Raw genomic sequence first — 21,632 nt, 5'->3', positions numbered from 1 at the left:
AATCTCTATAAATAGAAAAAGAGACCAATAAGGAATACAAAGAGTTAGCAGCCGCCTTCGAGTTGTGAACTGTAACTGTGATCGTTCCTACTTTCACTTTTATGTGCACTTATCAAAAACAATTTTTACAAGTATTTTTTAATAACTGAAAAAGTTTTTTCAAAGGGAGACCTCCTTTCCTCCAGAACCTCCTATATATAAGTCAACTTACAGATTTTATCTTATGTGTGATTTGCTCGAGATCTCAAACCTATTGATCCTCTACATGAAAAGCCATACAGGCCAGGTGTGGTGGCTCACGCCTATAATCCTAGCACTTTGGGAGGTCAAGGCGGGCAGATCACCTGAGGTTGGGAGTTTGAGAACAGCCTGACCAACGTGGAGAAACCCTGTCTCTACTAAAAACAAACAAAAAATTAGCCGGGCGTAGTGGCGCATGCCTGTAATCCCAGCTACTCGGGAGGCTGAGGCAGGAGAATCGCATCAACCCAGGAGGCGGAGGTTGCAGTGAGCCGATATCACGCCACTGCATTCCAGCCTGGGCAACAAGAGCAAAACTACATCTCAAAAAAAAGAAAGAAAACCCATATAAGCCAATTTTCTATTTAATGTTTGAGCAGTGAATGCCAGCCTAAACAAATCTCAATATGTGACTTTTTTTAAAGTTTACTTAAAATGTGTAATAGACTATAAGCACCTAAGCTGCTTATTTTATAAGTAAACTAAAATAACACAAAATGGGAACACTCCACATATGATGCTTCGTACAGTAGTTATAAAAAAAATACCTTGTGACACTTGCAAACAATTTCTTTTTCTTCAACAGTTGTATTGATCAGGTAGGAAACGTATACAAGAAACATTCTTGAACCCACTGTTCCACAGCGAACATACAACATTTTTTCCAGCTACAACAAAATTAATGTTGTGATTTAATTAATATTACAGACATTGCCTCTTGATATATATTCTTGGATAATGTTCCCACCTTCTAGAGTTTACTATACCAACTGGCTAAATTCTTCATAACTTTTACAGAATATTACAACGTAACTGATCAAAGCTCCCAGATCAAAGAGTATCTGATTATCTGGATACAGCATAAGAGTGGAATCATTACTACCGCATCTCTTAGAAATTATTATTCTCAACTTTCACAAAATTTTTGTATCTCGTTTGGAAGCAGAAGTTAACTGAGAAGTAACTACATTAAGTTACAAACAACAGTTATTTCATTAGCCAACTAATTCATATTAAGCATTTTCTAAATTCCCTTGTAGAAAAACTGCTTAAGACATTTTATACATTTAAGTATGTAAAATGTGTATGAAATGTTCATTAATTAAATCACTTTTAGTCCTAGAATTGGCTGTTAAAATGCTCTGAACGGTTTAAAACTCACTATATATTTAAAACTACAAACTAATTGATTTCTTCTCCAATCCCAGTTGACCAAGTTTACCTGCTCCCCTGGATGTAAGTCTCCAAGAGGAATGTCAGTGAGTAAGGCCGGGTAGGACTCATCGCACAGTTCCGTCCCATGAAGAGTCACATGAGTTTTCTGAGTTAAATTGGCATCTTGTCCTAAAAGAGTTAATACTGATTGGTTCTTCAAAATAAGAACTCAAACACTATCCCAATAATCAATACTGTGTGAAGAGCACTATGTCATACCTTCTTTTAAACAAAAGTCCTAGAGTTGACATCACTGATGCGTATTTTTATGTTGGATTAATACTAACCAAACTTTCAAAAAAGAATGCTTACCTGGTTTTAAGCCAGCAGTGAGCTTCACATCTCTGATTTCGGTCTTTTCATGAGATTCAACAGTCACAACCAAACAATACATTTCATTAGTCAGGGCAGGGGGCTCGTGTCGCAGATGTACAGAAATGTTTGGAACTCTGGAAATGATCCTTTGAAAAGAAACCTTAGCTAAGTAACTGATTAAAAAAAAAAAAAGAGCAAATAAATTATTTAAATAAAGTATTTAAAAGAAATAAGACACTGGGTGTGATGGCTCACACCTGTAATCTCAGCACTTTGGGAGGCTGAGGCAGGAGGATCATTTGAGCCCAGGAATTTGAAACAAGCCTGGGAAGCATAGTAAGACCCTGATCTCTAGAAAAAACACAAAAATTATTCAGGGATGGTGGCACCTGGCTGTAGTCCCAACCACTGGGGAAGGCAAGGATGGCGCCTGAGGTGGGATAATCATTTGAGCTTAGGAGGTCAAGGCTGTAGTGAGTTGTGATAACACCACTGTACTCCAGCCTGGGCAAGAGAGAGACCCTGTCTCAAAAAAAAAAAAAAAAAAAAAAAAAGAGAGAAATAGGATGATCTTTAATATCAGCTTAGTAAAGTAGACTTACATTGTGCTTGCCTGAATTATTATGCTGTCCCAGTGAACTTCATTGTCGGGTAGTTTAGGTCGCCTTTTGAAAGACCGAGCTGCCTGTAAGGCTTCTTGGGAGGAAGCAGCATCTCCTCCTCCTCCCTGCCAATTTAAAACCACACATCTTCCCATCTCATTGCCCAGGGCAAGATCCACTGAAGTAATCTAAAAAAAAAGGATGTCAGAAATGCCATCTCACATGTGGTTGTCACCATCCCCTCTCACCAAAATTACATCATAGACTACTAGACCATGGAGCTCCTCTAGAGATCCCCCCCAGTGTGACAGAAGTCAGAACACCTGCTGTTAGAGTCTTCCTCTGGCTGGGACATTAACTGCACTCTGGGTTTCAACTTCTTCACTTTTAAAACAGAGATAAGAACCTGGCCTTCTATTGAGAGGCTGATTGTACAGCAGCAGTGTTATGAATTCAGCATCTGGCATAGTCCCTGATATAATGAAACTCAATTAGTGGTTGCTGAATGAAATAAATACTGTGATGGCTATAGATACATTATAAGCTAATTTCTGATTCCACAAATATTTTTCCTGAAAACATTTATAGTATTAGCAATAAAATGCTTTATTAATTGCATACATGTTGCATTCAACTAAATCCTTTAACAAAAGGACTCAAAATAAAATGACAAATTATAATTTATGTCTGGTAGGTTTCCTTAGGCACCATTAAAAAATAAAATATGCAATTAGGGGATTTAGTCAAAATCATGAAGGATTTTTTTTAATGAATAAGCAAAAAACTTTGGATACTGGTTAATAAAATCAACATGTTCATAGAAACTGTTACGGGAACACTGGTGGTACAACTATATCTTAGCAATGGTCCCAAGTGTAGATTAGCTAACCATTCCCATTCATGTCATGAAAAACAAGCACTTACTGTGTGCTAATCACTATTCCAAGCAAGTTACATTAACCAGCTGATTTAACCCACATGAAATCCTCACAGGTAAGTACTCCTATGATCCCCCTTTTACAGATGAATACACTGAGAAGACACACAGAAGCTAAGTAACTCCCCAGGGCCACAGGCTTGGTAAACTGGAGAGCTGCAATTTAAACCCATACCATTTGGCTCCAGAATTATGCTTAATAAAGATATTACTTAGATTCTCTATTTCTAATAGGCATTTCAACTGTCTATACTGTATCAATCTTTACAAATATATATGTTCATTTTTTCTTTAAAAATATGTACTCAGTAATGTTTAAATATCAAAGATATTCAGTCTGAATAACATAAAAAATACAATTTCTGTATTACATAATATACATAGTTTAAAATTCCTTAACTGATTATGTAGTCATTAAAAAATGAGATTGGTTTTATGTACTAACAAGAAATAATGTCTAGTGTACACTATTAAGTGACAAAAGCCAGCTACACTTTATTCTCAATTTTATTAATTGAAAAAATTTTAAACTACAAATACGTTCACAGAAAAATGTCTGGAAGGAAACTTCCCAAACTATTATGAATGGTTTCCTTTAGGAAGTTCAAGTAGAAGATTTTCATTTTTTACTTAATAAGCTTTTGTATTATTTAGTTTTCTGATATAAACATACTACTTTTATTAAAAATATTTTTAAACAAATTTCTTAACTAACCTCAATTTTCTTTCCCACATCTTCAGTTTTTGCAACAAATTTAAATAATAGTTTTCTTGTTTTACCAGGAACTAAGCACATCTTTCCTTGAGTCAGATTTTCTAAAACTTCACTTGCTTTGGATGCTTCTTCTATTACACAGAACTGGTTGTATTCCTGAAAGACATGAGCAGGGGTCATCAAACGTCAGCTGTCTGCTAACACTGAATGCCGGGTGCTTTGGAGCTCATTTAGTTTTAACACAAACACTGAAGCATTGTGAAAGGTTACCAATAAAAGAAAGTATTTTTATCCCAAATAGAGGCACTTACCCACTCACTGCTTCCACAACAAACAGTTCACTACACACAAACTGTTCTCTAAAAATATTTAGAAAACCCTCTCCCAGAGAGAGATACGGTTTGTGCTTTGTTGCACTGCACACTACTATTTATCACCTCCTTTCCTTGAAAAACCTTTTTTACTTGGCTTCTGTGATGCAATAATCTTTCCTGTTTCTCTTCCTGCTTGGTTACTTCCTGTTTTTCCCACCTGGAATGCAGTGGCACAATCTTGGCTCACTGCAGCCTTAACCTCTTAGACCCAAGGGATGGTCCCACCTCAGCCTCCAAAGTAGCTGGAACCACAGGCAAATACCATCATCCTTGGCTAATTTTTGTATTTCTTGTAGAGATGGGGGTCTCACTATGTTGCCTAGGCCGGTTTCAAACTTCCTGGACTCAAGTGATCCTCCTGCCTTGGCCTCCAAAAGTGTTGGGATTACAGGCATGAGCCACTGAGCCCAGCTCCATTCCTTTGCTTTCTTTCAGGTCTTCATTTCTCTCTATGTTCACTTCATTGAAAAACATATTTGTTTCCACATACTCCACACCATTGTTGCTGGTATCTCCCACATAAAGTTGTCCAATTCTGTCTTATTTCCTTAATTACAAGCTTAAATCCACAACTGTCTAGAGGACAAGTCCACTACCACCTGAAACTCAGTATGTCCCAAAGTGAATGTGCATCTGCCATGCCAGAAAAGAACAGGCCTTATAGATGAATAAAGGAAGGTATCTTTCATGTTTCTATCTATGGAATCACCATTCTCATCTGTTCAATAAATAAAATAAACCTTTCCAAGCAAGAGCCATCTTCTATCCCAGCAGATAAATTACCTTCGTAGAAATTCTCACCCAGTTCCAATTTTACACTTTCCCAATAATTTTCATCTCTATTCCATGTTTCCGAAGCTGATTCTACTTTTTTCCTTATGATTTATATAGTGAATTTCTTTTCTTTTCAGATGGAATCTCACTGTCACCCAGGCTGAAGTGCAACGGCACAATCTTGGCTTACTGCAACCTCCGCCTCCCAGGTTCAAGCAATTCTCATGCCTCAGCCTCCCAAGTAGCTGAGACTACAGTCACCCACCATCACGCCCAGCTAACTTCTGTATTTTTGTAGAGATTGGGTTTCACCACGTTGGCTAGGCTGGTCTCGAACTTCTCACCTCCAGTGATCCGCCTACCTTGGCCTCCCCAAGTGCTGGGATTACAGGCATGAGTCACTGCACCCAGCCTGTATTTTGAATATAAACTAAATTTTAAAACTAATTGCTTTATATTCCATTTTAGCATTTTTATTAGTTTTTAATGATAGTTTATGTTTGTTGTTAAGAAAAAAAAAAAAAGGAAAGAAAAGAAAGAGTAGACTATTGAGGGAAAAGTAAAACAAGAGTCAATTTGCTTGTGGCCAGGAATTTGAGGCTGAGGTGTACTATGATCACATCACTGTACTCCAGCCTGGGCAACAGAGTGTCTCTTTAAAAAACAAACCAAACCAAACAAACAAACAAAAATAGAGTCCGTGTGTTGACCCTCTAATTTCATAATGAACAAAACAAACAAAAAAACCCTGCCCTTCTGTCCTTATGCAGCTTAGATTCTGGTAAGGAAAACAGGTAATTTACCGAATAATCACGCAGACAAAGGTGAAACCACAGTGTGATTAGTACTAAGGCTATGAGAGCCTGGCTAAGTGGCTGAGTCATGTAAATCAGGGAGGCTTCCCTGAGGAAGTGATGCTTTTAAGTGAGAAAAGACAAAGAGGAATGAACTAGTCGGAGAGGAGGGCAATCCAATTCAAGAAGAGGAAAGGGCATATTAAAAAGCTCCTGTCCTTCATTCATCCTGTCCCCACTTTTCAGCTTCTGTATGCACTCCGCAATCCAGATTTATCTGTTTTTAAATGCCTCTTGTATTCCTAAATCTCCATTCTCAACACCAGTATCTTAATCCCAATCCTTGTACTTGTGCCTGGATTAATATAAAGAGCCTCTAATTGGCTTCCATGATATTATTTATTTCTGTTTTGCTATTAGAATAAAGTTTCTTAAACCTTTAGAAATAAATTTCACGCTTTTGCTTAAAAATTCTCAAACTGGTCGGGCATGATGGCTCACACCTGTAATCCTAGCACTTTTAGGGGGTTGAGGTGCGTAGACTCTTTGAGTCCAGGGGTTCAAGACCTGCCTGGGCGAAACAGCAACACCCCATCTCTATTTAAAAAAAAAAAAAAAAAAGTCAAAAATTAGCTGGGCATGATGACATGTGCCTGTAGTCCAAGCTACTCAGGGGAGGCTGAGATGGGAGAATCACTTGAGCCTGGGAGATTAAGACTGCAGTAAGTCAAGATGGTGCCACTGCACTCCAGCCCAGGAGACAGACATCCTCCTTGTCTCAAAAACAAACAAATAAAAACAATAAAATAAAATTCTCAAACTGATTAGAGGGAACCCTTGAGTAAGGGTCTGAAGTTGAATAAAACGTCATGATCTTCAGGTGATCCAGCCTCATCTAATCATTGCTATTACAGAGACATTTCTGACTTCTTATGAATCAAATCCTAATAAGACAGATAATATCATTTCTTTATCAGCAGCCAAAAAATAGAACACAGATAAAAGAATGAATACATCTTGAAAGACAATCTGTTTACTAGCCTATCCCTGCTTAACTCTGGAAGGTTCCTGTAAGCCACCTGGCCTTATTTCCCACTACCCAGCATTATAAACCCTCGATTCTAGAGAGGCTTGACTATCCTAGAAACACCGAATACGCTCTTCTGTCTCCATGCAGCGTTTTCTCGCTGCCAAACATGTTCTCCCCTCCCATCTTTTTAGACCTATTGTAATTTCATCTTCATTCTTGGAACAGCGTGCCTACTACAGCTGTACTTCTTTCTAGCCACACTGTGCAATTTAGTCTTCATTACCTACTTGGGCAATCTTTGATTCTGTCCTGGACCCTGGACCCCAAAATGCCTACATTTTAATGAGTTCGAAAAATGCTATACTCAGATTCAGAATGTTAAGAATATTGTAACTCTCAGCCGGGCTTGGTGGCTCAAGCCTGTAATCCCAGCACTTTGGGAGGCCGAGGCGGGTGGATCACGAGGTCGAGAGATCGAGACCATCCTGGTCAACATGGTGAAACCCCATCTCTACTAAAAACACAAAAAAGTAGCTGGGCATGGTGGCGCTTGCCTGTAATCCCAGCTACTCAGGAGGCTGAGGCAGGAGAATTGCTTGAACCCAGGAGGCAGAGGTTGCGGTGAGCTGAGATCGCGCCATTGCACTCCAGCCTGGGTAACAAGAGCGAAACTCCGTCTCAAAAAAAAAAAAAAAAAAAAAAGAATATTGTAACTCTCAATAAATGCTTGTTGGTTAAAGACTCACTGTACTTTCTGATAATCAAAAGTTGATTATCTACTAAGTGAATTCATAACAGTTGTAATGTAATCAAGTGCTTGATTATATACTACATCATGCTTCACATATATTGAAATGCAGAAAATGATTCAAACAATCCCAATTCTTCAAGGAAAGAAAGTTGCTTATAAATTTGTGCACAGGGGCCAGGCACGGTGGCTCAAGCCTGTAATCCCAGCACTTTGGTAGGCCGAGGCAGGTGGATCACGAGGTCAAGAGATCGAGACCATCCTGGTCAACATGGTGAAACCCCGTCTCTACTAAAAATACAAAACATTAGCTGGGCATGGTGGCGCGCGCCTGTAATCCCAGCTACTCAGGAGGCAGAGGCAGGAGAATTGCCTGAACCCAGGAGGAGGAGGTTGCAGTGAGCCGAGGTCACGCCATTGCACTCCAGCCTGGGTAACAAGAGCAAAACTCTGTCTCCAAAAAAAAAAAAAAAAAAAAAAAAAAAAAAAAAAAACTCCAAAAATAAAATACAATAAAAATAAAAAAATAAATTAGTGCACAGAAAATGTGTAGACTATTCAAGAAATTAACATAGAGGATGTATGGGAGAATGGAATTAAAGGAAGACACACATTTACTTTTCACTTTATATCCATCTATTCCATTTCAATTTTTAAAATATCAAACCTAAATTACTTTCATGATCATAAACTAAATAACATTAACTAATGTTGAAGTGGAATATAAACCAAATGATTTTTAAAATTTTACTCATTCTGAATATACTTATTTGGAATTCAAGTATACCCTATAAAAAAAAAATATAAGCCCAAATGTGGTGCTTCACACCTGTAATGCCAGCACTTTGGGAGGCTAAGGTGGGCGGATCACTGGAGCCCAGGAGTTCAAGACCAGACTAGGCGATATGGCGAAACTCTGTCTCTACAAAAAATACAAAAATTAGCCGGATGTGGTGGCAGGTGCCTGTAGTCCCAGCTACTTGGGGGACTGAGGTGAGAGGATCTCTTGAGTCCAGGAGGTTGAGGCTACAGAAAATTATGATTGCACCACTCCACTCTAGCCTGGGTAACAGAGCGAGACCCCGTCTCAGAAAAGACCAAAAAGGTATACATACTGTGTGTGTACATACACACACACACACACACACACACACACACACACAGAATTGTTAGACTTCATAAACACGGAGTGAAAACAAAAATTGGACTGGGCAAAGTATAAAACTTGAATTACTAGAAGTTTGGAAATATATTTGTAAACAGACCTTGCCAAAGTTCATTTGTTACTATGACACCATTAAGACATAAAATTCACTAACCTCATTTTATCTAGTTTAACACAAGCTACAAGATAAACATGGTAAAAACACGTGAAACAGCACCATTACCTGATTATTAAAGCTGACACAGAGCTTGGAAAACCTAATTGGATGTGGACAATCAGCCTTCAGATAAATATCAAACTGAATGGGAACATCAACATGGAAACTTGGAGCATGAAACTTGGCTTTGCATTGTACTAGAAATAAAACAAACAAGCTGCGTTATGCACGACCAGTTACCCAAGACCCACACACATCCTGTTAACCACATTTCTTCTTCAGAAAGACATATCTGCACTGACCATTCTTACTGACTTCTGCACTTTACGCATTTCAAGAGAGAAATGAGCTCACTTTTCATTATAAAAATGAAGTTTAGGCTGAGCGCAGTGACTCACACCTGTAATCCCAGCACTTTGGGAGGCCAAGGCAGGTGGATCACTTGAGGTCAGGACTTTGAGACCACCCTGGCCAACATGGTGAAACTTTGTCTCTACTAAAAATTCAAAAATTAGCCGGGCATGGTGGCATGTACCTATAATACCAGCTACTCGGGAGGCTGAGGCACAAGAATCGCCTGAACCCAGGAGGTGGAAGGTGCAGTAAGCTGAGATCACACCACTGTACTCTAGCCTGGGCAACAGAGTGCAACTCTGTCACAGAAAAAAAAAAAAAAAAAAAAAAGGCTAGGTGTAGTGGCTCATGCCTGAAATCCCAGCACTTTGGGAGGCTAAGGCAGGCAGATCACCTGAGATCAGGAGTTCAAGACCAGACTGACCAACATGGTGAAACCCATCTCTACTAAAAATAGACAAATTCGCCTGGGCCTGTAATCCCAGCTACTCAGGAGGTTGAGGCAGGAGAATCACTTGAACCCAGAAGGCAGAGGTTGCAGTGAGCCAAGATGGCACCACTGTACTCCGGCCTCGGCAGTAGAGTAAGACACTGTCTCAAAGAAATAAATAAATAAAATAAAATAAAATTTAAATAAATTATAGCTTCAAAATCATCTTTAATTTTAAAATCACAGCTGTTCCAGAAATGTAGATGACAAGATTTTAAACAAAAAAAGAGCCATTTTGTTATTAGCTTATTTCAAAATACCTACTACCTGGACAGTAAAGCACAAACGTTTTAAATAACTGTCCAGTGTTTCTAATAATACCTGAGCTACAAATGAGCAAAGTATATTTTTAAGACATAAAAGTATTTAAGATCCCGATTATCTTTATAAGTCACTGAGGAGGCACACACACAAAAATCAGTTTATCTATAACATGAGTATACTTCGAAAATTCTTTCTTGATTTTTATATTTTTCTGCATCTATTCATTCTGTAGAAATAAGATAATTTCTCTGAAATACTACTGTAGATGTTAGCTACCTACCAAATGGCACAAAGTCCTGTACTGCTATTGTGAAAATATTGCTGCCAGCCAGAGAAATTCGGTCTGCCCACAGCTTCTGAGCAGTTTTCACAGCTAAGATATCGCAGTCAGGTTCTGGATCAGGACTTTCATTCTGCATCAACACAGAGTTAACATTCATTCAACTAGCTGAAAGAAAAACCACTAGATGCATTAGTTGATATAGATACATGTATACATATGCCCAATAACACATTTTAAATAAACAATTCCAACCTACCATTAAAACATTTATGAGGTTCTTTTCTATCCGAGACTTCTGGTCATCTTTCAGAGTTGAAGCTAGTAGGAAGAAAAAAGGAAAAACATTGGAAGTACTTATTTTTAAGTCTACTTCCCCATTTATTGTTTTAAAAACTTTATGTAATAGTAAATAACTCTTCTAAGATGACTAAGCACAGTGACTTGCATATAGTAAAAGTAGTACTAGTTATCTGAGACTAAATTATTCTTTAAATTTTAAAAAGCTTAAAGATGCTACATAATTTTATGTATCAAGAATTTTACTCAAAAGAACATCAGGTTACCTCTGCCAAGGAGTTCTAGGGAGTAAGTAATGTAATCCTTTAATTGGGCCATGAGGTAGGAGCACTTCAGAGCTGTAGTTAATATAGATGTAAGCAGAGTCCACCATCCTTCACTACGATAATCACACATCACATAATCCAGCAACCTCGAAGAAGACAAAATGAAAGACTTGCTGAACCAGCTTCACAAGAAAGGGTTTGAAGAGTTCATGGAGAAAAAAGGACTTTTCTCACTTTACGTAAGTATAAAAAAATCTTACTGAGATAGTTTAACAGGTATTCTCATATTTAGCTAAATGTGAGATTTCCTAAAATGCTGAAAAAGATTGTGCCATCGATGACACTTGAAAAAATATTACAGAAGTGGAGTTTAACAGTGATAGAAATAAATATGAAATACTAACTCCTTCAACACTGATTTCTATTCCAATTTCACTTAAGGTAATCTAAATACTTGTAAAAGTAAATAGTGAACAGGACTCACTTCAAAGCTTTGGTATAATCCTTTGCGTAATAATATTCCTCTCCCATCTGAACCACTATAAAGGAAAAAAGATTTATGCATATAATTTTAAAAGTCATTCAAAGTTGCACGCAATGGTGACGTTTGTGGATACATACTTAGGTGACTTTTCATTCGTGGGCACTTATACTTCTTGAATTGTGCAACAGCATTGCTCAGAAGAGTTATGATCATTTCCTATTAGACAAGTAGAGTGCAAAACATTTCAGTACAAATGTTTTTTTTAATAGTGTAAAAAATAGTTTATATTGGACATAAAACTTACAGAGTGAACAACATTTCTCTCCTTCAGCTGAATGGCAAGAATTCCCACCTTTTCTTTTTCAGGATCAGAAAGATCAAAACCTGTGTAAGAAAAGACACAACCCATCTTAGATGGCTCATTCAATACAAATCTTCACATGAACACTGTATGTGTATACTCCTTGAAGTCTTTATTTAACATAATCATTTCAGATTCTTGAACATTCTAGAATCCCAAAGGTGCTAAGAGGCAGCTTTATTCACATGGTAACTTCTCTGTGTTCTGTTCTGATGGGAACATTATTGAGCTCAATGTTCTTTTACCTTGTGGAATCAACCATCTGAAAAGCAGTATCGGTATTATCCTCTATAGAGGATATACTCACTGGAGATTAAATCATTTCCTATTTTTTCTTTTCTGAGATGGGGTCTCACTCTGTTGCCTAGGTTGAAGTGCAGCAGTACAATCACAGCTCACTGTAGCATCAACCTCCTAGGCTCAAGTGATCCTCTCATCTCAGCCTCCCAAGTAGCTGGGACTACAGGCATGTGCCACCATTGTGGCTGATTTCTGTGTGTGTGTGTGTGTGTGTGTGTGTGTGTGTGTATGTGGAGATATATATATATATATATATATATATTTAGAGACGGGGTCTCACTATGTTGTCCAGGCTGGTCTCAAACTCCTGGCCTCAAGCAATCCTCCTGTCTTGGCCTCCCAAAGCACTAGGATTACAGGCATGAGCCACCTCACCTAGTCAGTAATTTAACAGTTACAGTTCAATTGCTTGAATTAAATCATGTATAAAGCATTAAAAAGATCTGCAGAGAAATTGTTTTTAAGGTAATACAAGTTAACGTTGTTTTAAAATGTGAAATTAATTGTTAAAGTTAACTGGAATTAAAATACTTAAATAGACAACAGTGGCATATGTCATTTAAAACAACAGATGTCCAAATGCTGTATTTTTTCTTTTTTTTGTTGAGATGAGGTCTCACTATGTTGCCCAGGCTAGATTGCACTGGCTACTCACAGGTGTGATCCTTCCGCCTCAGCCTCCCAAGTAGCTGGGACTACAGGCATGTGCCACCACACTCAGATAAATGTTTTAATCACAGCAACATCTTTAATTACAAAGTTACTCTAAGATGTAATGATACATACAAAGCATTCTAAAAATGAAAACAATGTTTAAAAAGCACACATTTTTACTTCAACATAATTTTTTATGCATGTGCAGCCAATGGAAAATCTATGATAGCTATTGTTGCCTTTTGAGATTGAGAGGAAAGGATGGAGGGAAAAATTATTTACTTAGTATTCCTTGTCGCCATGATCTTTGTCCATAAAAGTCAAGAACGCCTGTTTGTGTTTCTAAGGGATCAGGATTGGGATACATTACAGAAGCCTGTAAATTAAAACACAAGCCTAAATAACAGTTTATGGAACCCACTGCAAATCAACTCTTGCCCAATCTTTGACTGAACAAAAAAGTTTTCATAAATACAAATACCAAACATACATTCAATTATCAAATTTGTGAATACTTTAACATAAATTTTAACAAAAAATTAAGCTAAAATGTTTCATTTAATATTTAGGTAGTCTCATAAAAATTAATCCATCTGATTCTGACAAATGATTTCAAAGCAATTTCTTCACTTTTTTTAATCGTTGCTCTAATAAACGAGTAAAAATATATTACAAATTATGCTTGATATTTATTCCACATGCATAGATGCTCTTTGTGTAAATGAAAACAATGTTACAACGAGTTTTAAAGAAAAGATACTATTTTCCTTCTTTATCACTTCTGTATAAAATCCCGGTATTGTAGGGGGATATTTTTGGCACCAGAACTGACAGATTTACACTGTTTTTTCTTCTTAACTTTTCCCTCTGAAACCAAGATGTAATACATGTACATTGTTGAAAAATGCAGAAAACATCCAAAAGGAAAAGAATGAAAATCTAAATTACTTATAAACCTACTACCAACTCCCACTGTTGAAATGTTATCACTTTCAGATTTCACATGCAAAAATGTGTTAATGATTGATTTTTCAACCTGCTTCTTTCATTTAAATATATTCTGTACATTTAACCCAGCATTAAATATTCTTCTAGAATATTATCTTTCATGGCTGCTTGCTGGTGCATATTTTAACAAATTCCCTATAGTTACTCTTCTTATTTCTATTTACAATTAATAAATCTGTGAGAACAACTTTATAAATAAATCTTGTTACTTATCTCAGAATTTATTAGCTGCCTTAGTATTCCCAAAACTTCAATTCTAGGTCGAAAGATATGCATAATTTTAAAGCTTCTCAAATTATTTGATGAAAATATTATTTTACCTTTTAACCAATGGTATTTCTTAATGCCCAGGTCCTTGTATTCTTATAAAACCTAGTTTTAACCACTTTTAAAAATACTGTGTTCAAATTACAATATGCCAAACTTTAGAAATATAATACACACAATAAAATTATAAATCATACAAATAACATGGTAAAAACAGTTAAATCATCATTTTAGAGAAAAAAATCTGTTCACTTTAAGTACTAATATGCAAACTTTGTTTTGGAACAGTTTTAAAAATAGTACTACTGGTAATATTCACTCATCTTCAGAGAAGAGAAATGAAGGTTTTAAGTAAAAATAAACTGATGTAACTATACAAATATAAATGTATTTATACACGTACGCCACGTTCTTAAAGATGCTTATAGAAAAACTGATATTGAAATGTAATCATCCAAGAAAAAAGCAAAATGAAACATCAAGCCTAAGAAACTATGCAATTAACACTTTTCTTCAAACAGAGTCTTAAGAGGCTTCATACAGGAGGCCAGGCAGGGTGGCTCACGCTTGTAATCCCAGCACTTTGAGAGGGGAGGAGGGTGGATCACCTGAGATCAGGAGTTCGAGACCAGCCTGGCCAACATGGCAAAACCCTGTCTCTACTAAAAGTACAAAAATTAGCTGGGCTTGGTGGTAGGCACCTGTAATCCCAGTTACTCAGGAGGCTGAGGCAGGAGAATCACTTGAACCCGGGAGGCGAAGGTTGCAGTGAGCTGAGAATGCGCTACTGCACTCCAGCCTGGGCAACAAAAGTGAGACTCTGTCTCAAAAAAAAAAAAAAGTCTCCACGCAGGAAAACCCCAAGAAGAGAAAGAAGTCCATAGACCCTCTCCAGTGGGTCAAAACAGATTTCCAAACTCTTATAACAGTGATCACAGAAACAAAACAATGGATTTACAGTGTGACAGGGATGAAAATGTGGCTTTTAAAGTAGTTTTCTCTTGTCTAAACAGTCATTAACTTACTGCCAAACATAAATTAAATCTTCAAAGAAAAACTTCTGCTCAATCCACAGGTAAAAATAGAGTATTCAAACTAAAACCAAAAATCACTGTAATTCCTGAAACTATAAGAAATAAAAGCAAATTAAATTTAAGGACTTGAAAAAAAGTTATCAACACCAATCACTTCTACCTTCTTTTAAGAGAAGAATAACTCTCCTACGTGCTAGATAATATGGAGTCAGTAACTTACCTCATGGTTACAGAGGGTTTTTGCAAGCTGTTTCCGTTCCTGGGCATAGTATGCTGCCTGCTGGTAATAGAAACCAGGATTCTGAGTTTGAATAGCTGTTAACCCTAACTTAATAGCTTCATCAAATAAATCTCCAAAGGCCTGGAATCTTAAAGAAAAAAAGAATCAAGAAATAAAAAGGAATGAAAAGAAAAAGAAGCTTATTTCTGGTAATGCATCCTGGGAACCTTAACTTCAGCAGATTGTATTAAAATGGTGCTACTGATGAACAGTTAATACTTGTTGCAAATTTCTGTGTACATATTAATACACAGTAACTATAGGTTACAGATAGGTTCTATAGTTAAGTCATCTCTTCTAACAAGTCTTTATAAATATATCCTCAAACTGGATCTCAACATAGATCCTACCACTCAAATACACCCAAGTTTCTGGGAACAATTTCATTTTAGCAATTTTTAAACATCATTCTCAAACAATAAGCTCCATGACAGCAGGAATTTTGTTTACTGCTATATCTCTAGGAGCCAGACATTTGGTAGAGACTCAGTAGATACACGTTAAATGAAAAAGATGGTACCATCAATTAAATAATTTCTATTAAGGAACTGTATATACAATATCAATGTATAGTATTACCAGAAAATACCTATGCTCCATCGTCAAAAACCTACTTAATGACAATAACCCTAGTTCAGTTTTAGAACCAAAGTCCATGCTATTTCTCCAAATACTATGTATTATTTTTAAAATATTCTAAAAGTACAATGTAAAACATACTGTTTAGACATCCATGCAGCATGCTCAAAAGACAACTCTGCACTTCCAATCTTTTTCTTACAGAAGTCGATGTGTTTTCGGAACTGAGCGATTGCATCCAATGGGGTATTGTGTTGAAAACATAGCCTACAGATCTGCAAAATGTAAAATTGATCCCAAAATAAATGAAAAAAAAAGTCAAAAGGCATTCATTTAAAAACTATTTTGAGAACACTGAAAAAAAAAGACTATGAAGCTTCCATCTCTGAAATTCTTTGCAATACAATTGATTTTCCTCATCAGAATGGTTATGCTAAAACCAAAGGTTATACATCCCTTTTAGAATTGAAATAACTCATGTTTGTACATGATTTATTCTAACACCTTAGAAAAGCTTTTAAAAAATATGGAATAGAATTTAAAAATTATCCCCAATGAAGAACATACAGATGGACTAAAATAAACTATGTCTAACAGATGATTGAGAAAAGGTAGATTAATTTTCAGTTTTAGATTTGCCATAAAGCTAAAAATTCTCTGTAGCACAATTAAAGCAAAGTTACCTCCATATCAAACAAATATTACAGAAATTCTTGAAAACTTGTGTCTGGCAAACTATTTCAAAATAATAATAATACACATGTATTTGGGACAAAAGGAAAAAAGGAAGAAAAGAAGCCTAAATTTATTTCCATGTGCTTGCTACAATTTTCACTTTTATTTTTGAAGTACAAAGGAACACATGAAAAGTCAGTTTCTCATCCATTCCTGCGCCTCAGCCATCGAATTTCCCTTTCCAGAGGCAATCAGTTTCTGGCATATGCTTCTTGATATAGTCTACACACAGATAAGCATGTGTGTGTATTTCTATAAAACTACTGTTTTTGCACAAATAATGACATCACACTAAATATGCTAATCTGTGACTTTATTCACCTGCAATATATTTTGGGTATCATTCCATATCACTACATAGAGCTGCCTCATTCTCAACAGCTTTTAATATTCCTTTGTTTGCAGTTATAATTTACATAATCAATCACCTATAACTGGGTTGTTTCTAATCTTTTCCTATTAGAAGAAGACAATGAATTAAAGCATCTATTTGGTCATACATCATCAACACAATGTCAGGCATTTTTAAGATTAATGTGAAAAAACTAAAAGCAAACCAAACAGCCCTTGCTTGACTTCTGAGGGCATCTATTCTTATGATATACAATCTTAAAATAAAATGTTCAAACAATAGGCATAAAAGTTCCCTATAAGGTGAATAGATATACCTTTTCTGTGTCATTAAACCAAGAAGGAGTCACATAGTTCTAGTAAGTTTTATCTTTTAAAACTCAGTAATACAGGCAACTTTCTTCTCAACAACTCTTCCTTGCTCCCACTTAAAAACAAATAAACAAAAACAAAAAAACTCTCCAAACTTTAAAAACCTCTAGAACTTATCAATTCAAAACACAAGAATCAAGGCTCTTTCTGAGAAAAAGGATATAAAAGGGGAGAGCATAATTAATCAAATACTAACTTTTCAGAGCAAAAAACTAAGTTTGATGTTCAAATTTTAAGAAGATAATATTTAAACACAAATTCCCTGTATTTGGTATTACCTTGTAGTTTATAAATCCTGCCATAGTCTTAATTTCCAGAATATTAGTTTCATGGGCTCTCAATTCGTGTACAAGATTATAGGCGGTCCTGTAATTCCTAAATGGGGAGCGTGGTTAGTAACGACATAAATTAGTTTAATAAAAGAAAATCACTAGAAATAACAGAGAATATTTACTCAACATTTCTAAAGCTCAACAGCTCAATAATAACATATATATCAACCTCTGATTTCCTGAAAAATGAGTTATTCATTCATAAATACATGTGAGAGCAATCAATGATTTCATAAACAACAAAACCATGGCATGTGAACTGTTCCGTCATTAACATCTGTCAATAACAAACAGATAACTTAAAAAAAATGAAACTGGACAACTGTCCAGAAGAAAATCAGCATTCTGTTAAAAAACGTAAGTACTTTAAAGTACTATTACAAGCTCTCAAACAAATAGAAATTGTATTAGCAAAGGTGGTATCAGACAGTGCATGTCAGCTGGGCACGGTGGCTCAAGCCTATAATCCCAGCACTTTGGGAAGCTGAGGCAGGTGGATCACCTGAGGTCAGGAGTTCGAGATCAGCCTGGCCAACATGGTGAAACCCCATCTCTACTAAAAATACAAAAATCAGCTGGGCATGATAGCACATGCCTGCAATCCTACCTACTGAGGAAGCTGAGGCAGGAGAATCCCTTGAATCCAAATGGCGGAGGTTGCAGTGAGCCAAGATGGTGCCACTGCACTCCAGCCTGGGTGACAGAGCAAGACTCCATCTCAAAAAAAAAAAAAAAAAAAGACAGCACCTATCAACAGGATTTAACCCCAAGTATCTCTACAGGTTAAGCAGATATTAGTGGTCTCAGGTAGTCTACAGAGGAGGGGAGAATGTCCTTAGGGCAGCCCTCATTGAAGGAAAAAGATGGTGAGAAAGGAGGGCCTGGTGGGAACCGGGCCTACCTTGCACAGGGGAGGTAATGAGAAAATCTCAAAACAGGCTTTTCATAGAAAAAGTCTGTTTGTAATTCTCCAGGTAAATATATTTCTTTCCAGAATCATTTTTGAACAGAACTGAAATTGAAGAGTTTTTTTGATTGTTTTTTTTTTTGAGTCGGAGTTTCGCTCTTGTTACCCAGTGGAGTGCAATGGTGCGATCTCAGCTCAACGCAACCTCTGCCTCCTGGGTTTAAGCAATTCTCCTGCCTCAGCCTCCCGAGTAGCCGGGACTACAGGCATGTGCCACCATGCCCAGTTAATTTTTGTATTTTTAATAGAGACGGAGTTTTACCATGTTGACCAGGAAGGTCTCGATCTCTTGACCTTGTGATCCACCCGCCTCGGCCTCCCAAAGTGCTGGGATTATAGGCGTGAGCCACCGCACCAGGCCAAAATTGAAGGTTTTAAACTAATATCATCCATAAGAATGAACTAGAGTCCAGGCAAGATAGCTCATACCCAATTCCCACTTTGGGAGGCTGAGGCGGGCGGATCACCTTAGGTCAGGAGTTTGAAACTAGGCTGGCCAACATGGTGAAACCCGGTCTCTACTAAAAATATAAAAATTAGCTGGGCATGGTGGCAGATGACTGTAATCCCAGCTACTTGGGAGGCTGAGGCAGGAGAATTGCTTGAACCCGGGAGGCAGAAGTTGCAATGGGCCAAGATCGTGCCACTGCACTATAGCCTGGGCAATAAGAGTGAAACTCGGTCTCAAAAAAAAAAAAAGGAGCTACATTAAAGACAGTTATATGAAGTTGCTGAGATTCAGAAAACACAACTTGGTGCTCTGGTACTTAAACATCTCGAAACAACAATAAAAATAAGATGTTTCTGCAATAATCCTGTGTTGTTTTTACTTATTTCTATTTTTCTTTCCCCTCTTCAATTTTGGAATAAATAGCTGTTTTTGATATCTTTGTCTTCAAAAACTGAGTTAAAGCTACAAAAAGGTCAAGTTTCATTAAATTCTCCTTGGTAAAAGCAAACTACTAAAATGTTTAACCACTGCCAACACATCTGTAACTGATCCTCAAGGCTCTAAGCAGAGACTTCAAATGGAAAATGATGCTACTGACAGATATTATCAAAATTTTCTTAAATTAAAAAAGTAATTGAATTGAATAAATGTACTAGTATATAAACCTATAAAAATCAATAGTCTGGTGCTCCCTTCGGCAGCACATATACTAAAATTCAAGCAATACAGAGAAGATTAGCATGGCTCCTGCGCAAGGATGACGTGCAAATTCGTGAAGCGGTACATTTAAAAATTTATTTTGGAAAAAAAAAAGTCTGATTTAGATCATGTTTCATGTATATTATACTTTGGAAATCAGTCTCCTAACATAAGAATTTTACTGTGTATACAAATAAAAAATAGTCAAGAAGATGGGGAAAATTTTAATATAATATTTCTGTGGCTCATAAAATTTAATCAAATAAGAAAGCTTTATGACACAATGAAAATTTACTTCCAATAAAAAAATGAAAATTAAAAAAAAAACTAAAATATTATATTCCATTCATCTCTAGACTAGCCCCTAAATCTAACCAAAATGAACACTTTAGAATTAATTATAGTTTGGGTGAGATTCAGAAATTGCCATTATATGTTATTGTTAATATAAAAATAGGAAACATTTAGTTTGAAAGCTGAACAACTTACTTCAGCGCGTTTTGTGTATCTTGTTTCAGCTCACTGAAGAAAGCTATTTTGAACTGATGCCTAACAAATAAAAGCTAAAAAAAGACAAAAGAAAAGATCACTATTATTTTACATATTCAATTTAAAATGTGAAAATTATATTAATGTTTATTACAAGAAGACGTGAAAGAATGAAGAAAAACACTCAAAACTGAAATCCAAGAATTATTCCCACAAGTAAGGGTACAGTTAAGAAGTCTATACACATCTACCTTTAAGAACTGTAAGTGTAAACAGTTTAAAACCAAACTTTAAGGGCGAAGAGTTTAATTTAACAACAAATTAATTTTTAAAAAGCTTTAAAAAATACTTTAGAAATGCTGAAACCATTTAAAACATCAAAGTATTAAGAACATACAATAATCACCTCAAAAATAATAATAATCCACTCTAGAATGCTTCTATTGTTGCAAAAATCACATACCTGGTGTGTTGTTTTATTCAAAAATTCTTTATGAGATTTCACTCTTCTGATCTCGGTGTAGTAATAAGTCTGTGCATGTTCATAAAAGGCATTTTCCAATCTGTAAAATACAAAACAAAACCAGCATTTAAATCTTAAAATTATTTTAAACCAAACTTTTCAAGAATCATATTTGTGAGACCTGAAAGTAAAATGGTGACAGAAATATCTATTTTACATTATGATTAAGACAAAGTGAAGCAAAAGATAACCTGAATTTTCAGATTAAAAAGTCTAAAAATGAGACCACCCAAAAACCATTTAAAATTATTTATAATACAAGATATAACAAATAAAAATACCTTTCTCTAATTCATAACAATTTGGTAATCGCTCTCTCTTCTTTTTTTTTTTTTTTTTTTTGAGACAGGGTTTGGCTCTGTCACTTCTGGAGTGCAGTGACACAATCTCGGTTCACTGCAACCTCCACTTCCCTAGTTCAAGCAATGCTTGTATCTCAGCCTCCTGGGTAGCTGGGACTACTAGCACATGCCACCACACCTAGCTAATTCTTGTATTTTTAGTAGAAATGAGGTTTCACCATGCTGGCCAGCCAGGCTGGTCTCCATCTCCTGACCTCAAGTGATCCACCCACCTTGGCCTCCCAAAGTGCTGGGATTAGGATTACAAGCGTGAGCTACTGCTACTGGCCTAAAATTTGGTAATCTCTAAAAGTACATTCACCCCTACTATTTTATATTTTTATAAAAATTCTGAAAAACTATTATTAAATATTCAATTAGATTT

General features: G+C 36.3%; 1 protein-coding gene and 1 pseudogene across 3 annotated transcripts in view; one reads left to right on the top strand and one right to left on the bottom strand.

Moving 5' to 3' along the window:
- TRAPPC11 (trafficking protein particle complex subunit 11) overlaps nt 1-21,632 on the bottom strand; it is a 54,356-nt gene that overhangs the window by 18,282 nt on the left and 14,442 nt on the right. For all 3 annotated transcript variants that reach the window (XM_074396682.1, XM_010344409.3, XM_074396681.1), the window contains 18 exons: nt 20,847-20,946; nt 20,384-20,457; nt 17,724-17,820; nt 16,129-16,262; nt 15,349-15,496; nt 13,102-13,195; nt 11,809-11,888; nt 11,642-11,720; nt 11,505-11,559; nt 11,021-11,166; nt 10,714-10,775; nt 10,455-10,587; nt 9,133-9,263; nt 4,025-4,180; nt 2,373-2,560; nt 1,768-1,916; nt 1,463-1,584; nt 789-908 (listed from right to left, as the gene is read on the bottom strand). In XM_074396682.1, the coding sequence (XP_074252783.1) occupies nt 789-908; nt 1,463-1,584; nt 1,768-1,916; nt 2,373-2,560; nt 4,025-4,180; nt 9,133-9,263; nt 10,455-10,587; nt 10,714-10,775; nt 11,021-11,166; nt 11,505-11,559; nt 11,642-11,720; nt 11,809-11,888; nt 13,102-13,195; nt 15,349-15,496; nt 16,129-16,262; nt 17,724-17,820; nt 20,384-20,457; nt 20,847-20,946 (2,068 nt within the window). The remainder of the gene's footprint in view (nt 1-788; nt 909-1,462; nt 1,585-1,767; nt 1,917-2,372; nt 2,561-4,024; nt 4,181-9,132; nt 9,264-10,454; nt 10,588-10,713; nt 10,776-11,020; nt 11,167-11,504; nt 11,560-11,641; nt 11,721-11,808; nt 11,889-13,101; nt 13,196-15,348; nt 15,497-16,128; nt 16,263-17,723; nt 17,821-20,383; nt 20,458-20,846; nt 20,947-21,632) is intronic.
- Nucleotides 19,881-19,993, top strand: LOC120363742 (U6 spliceosomal RNA; annotated as a pseudogene).

This window comes from Saimiri boliviensis, chromosome 3 (assembly GCF_048565385.1).
Source record: "Saimiri boliviensis isolate mSaiBol1 chromosome 3, mSaiBol1.pri, whole genome shotgun sequence".
NCBI classification, from domain to species: Eukaryota; Metazoa; Chordata; class Mammalia; order Primates; family Cebidae; genus Saimiri; species Saimiri boliviensis.
This window is presented reverse-complemented; position numbering and strand designations above follow the sequence as displayed.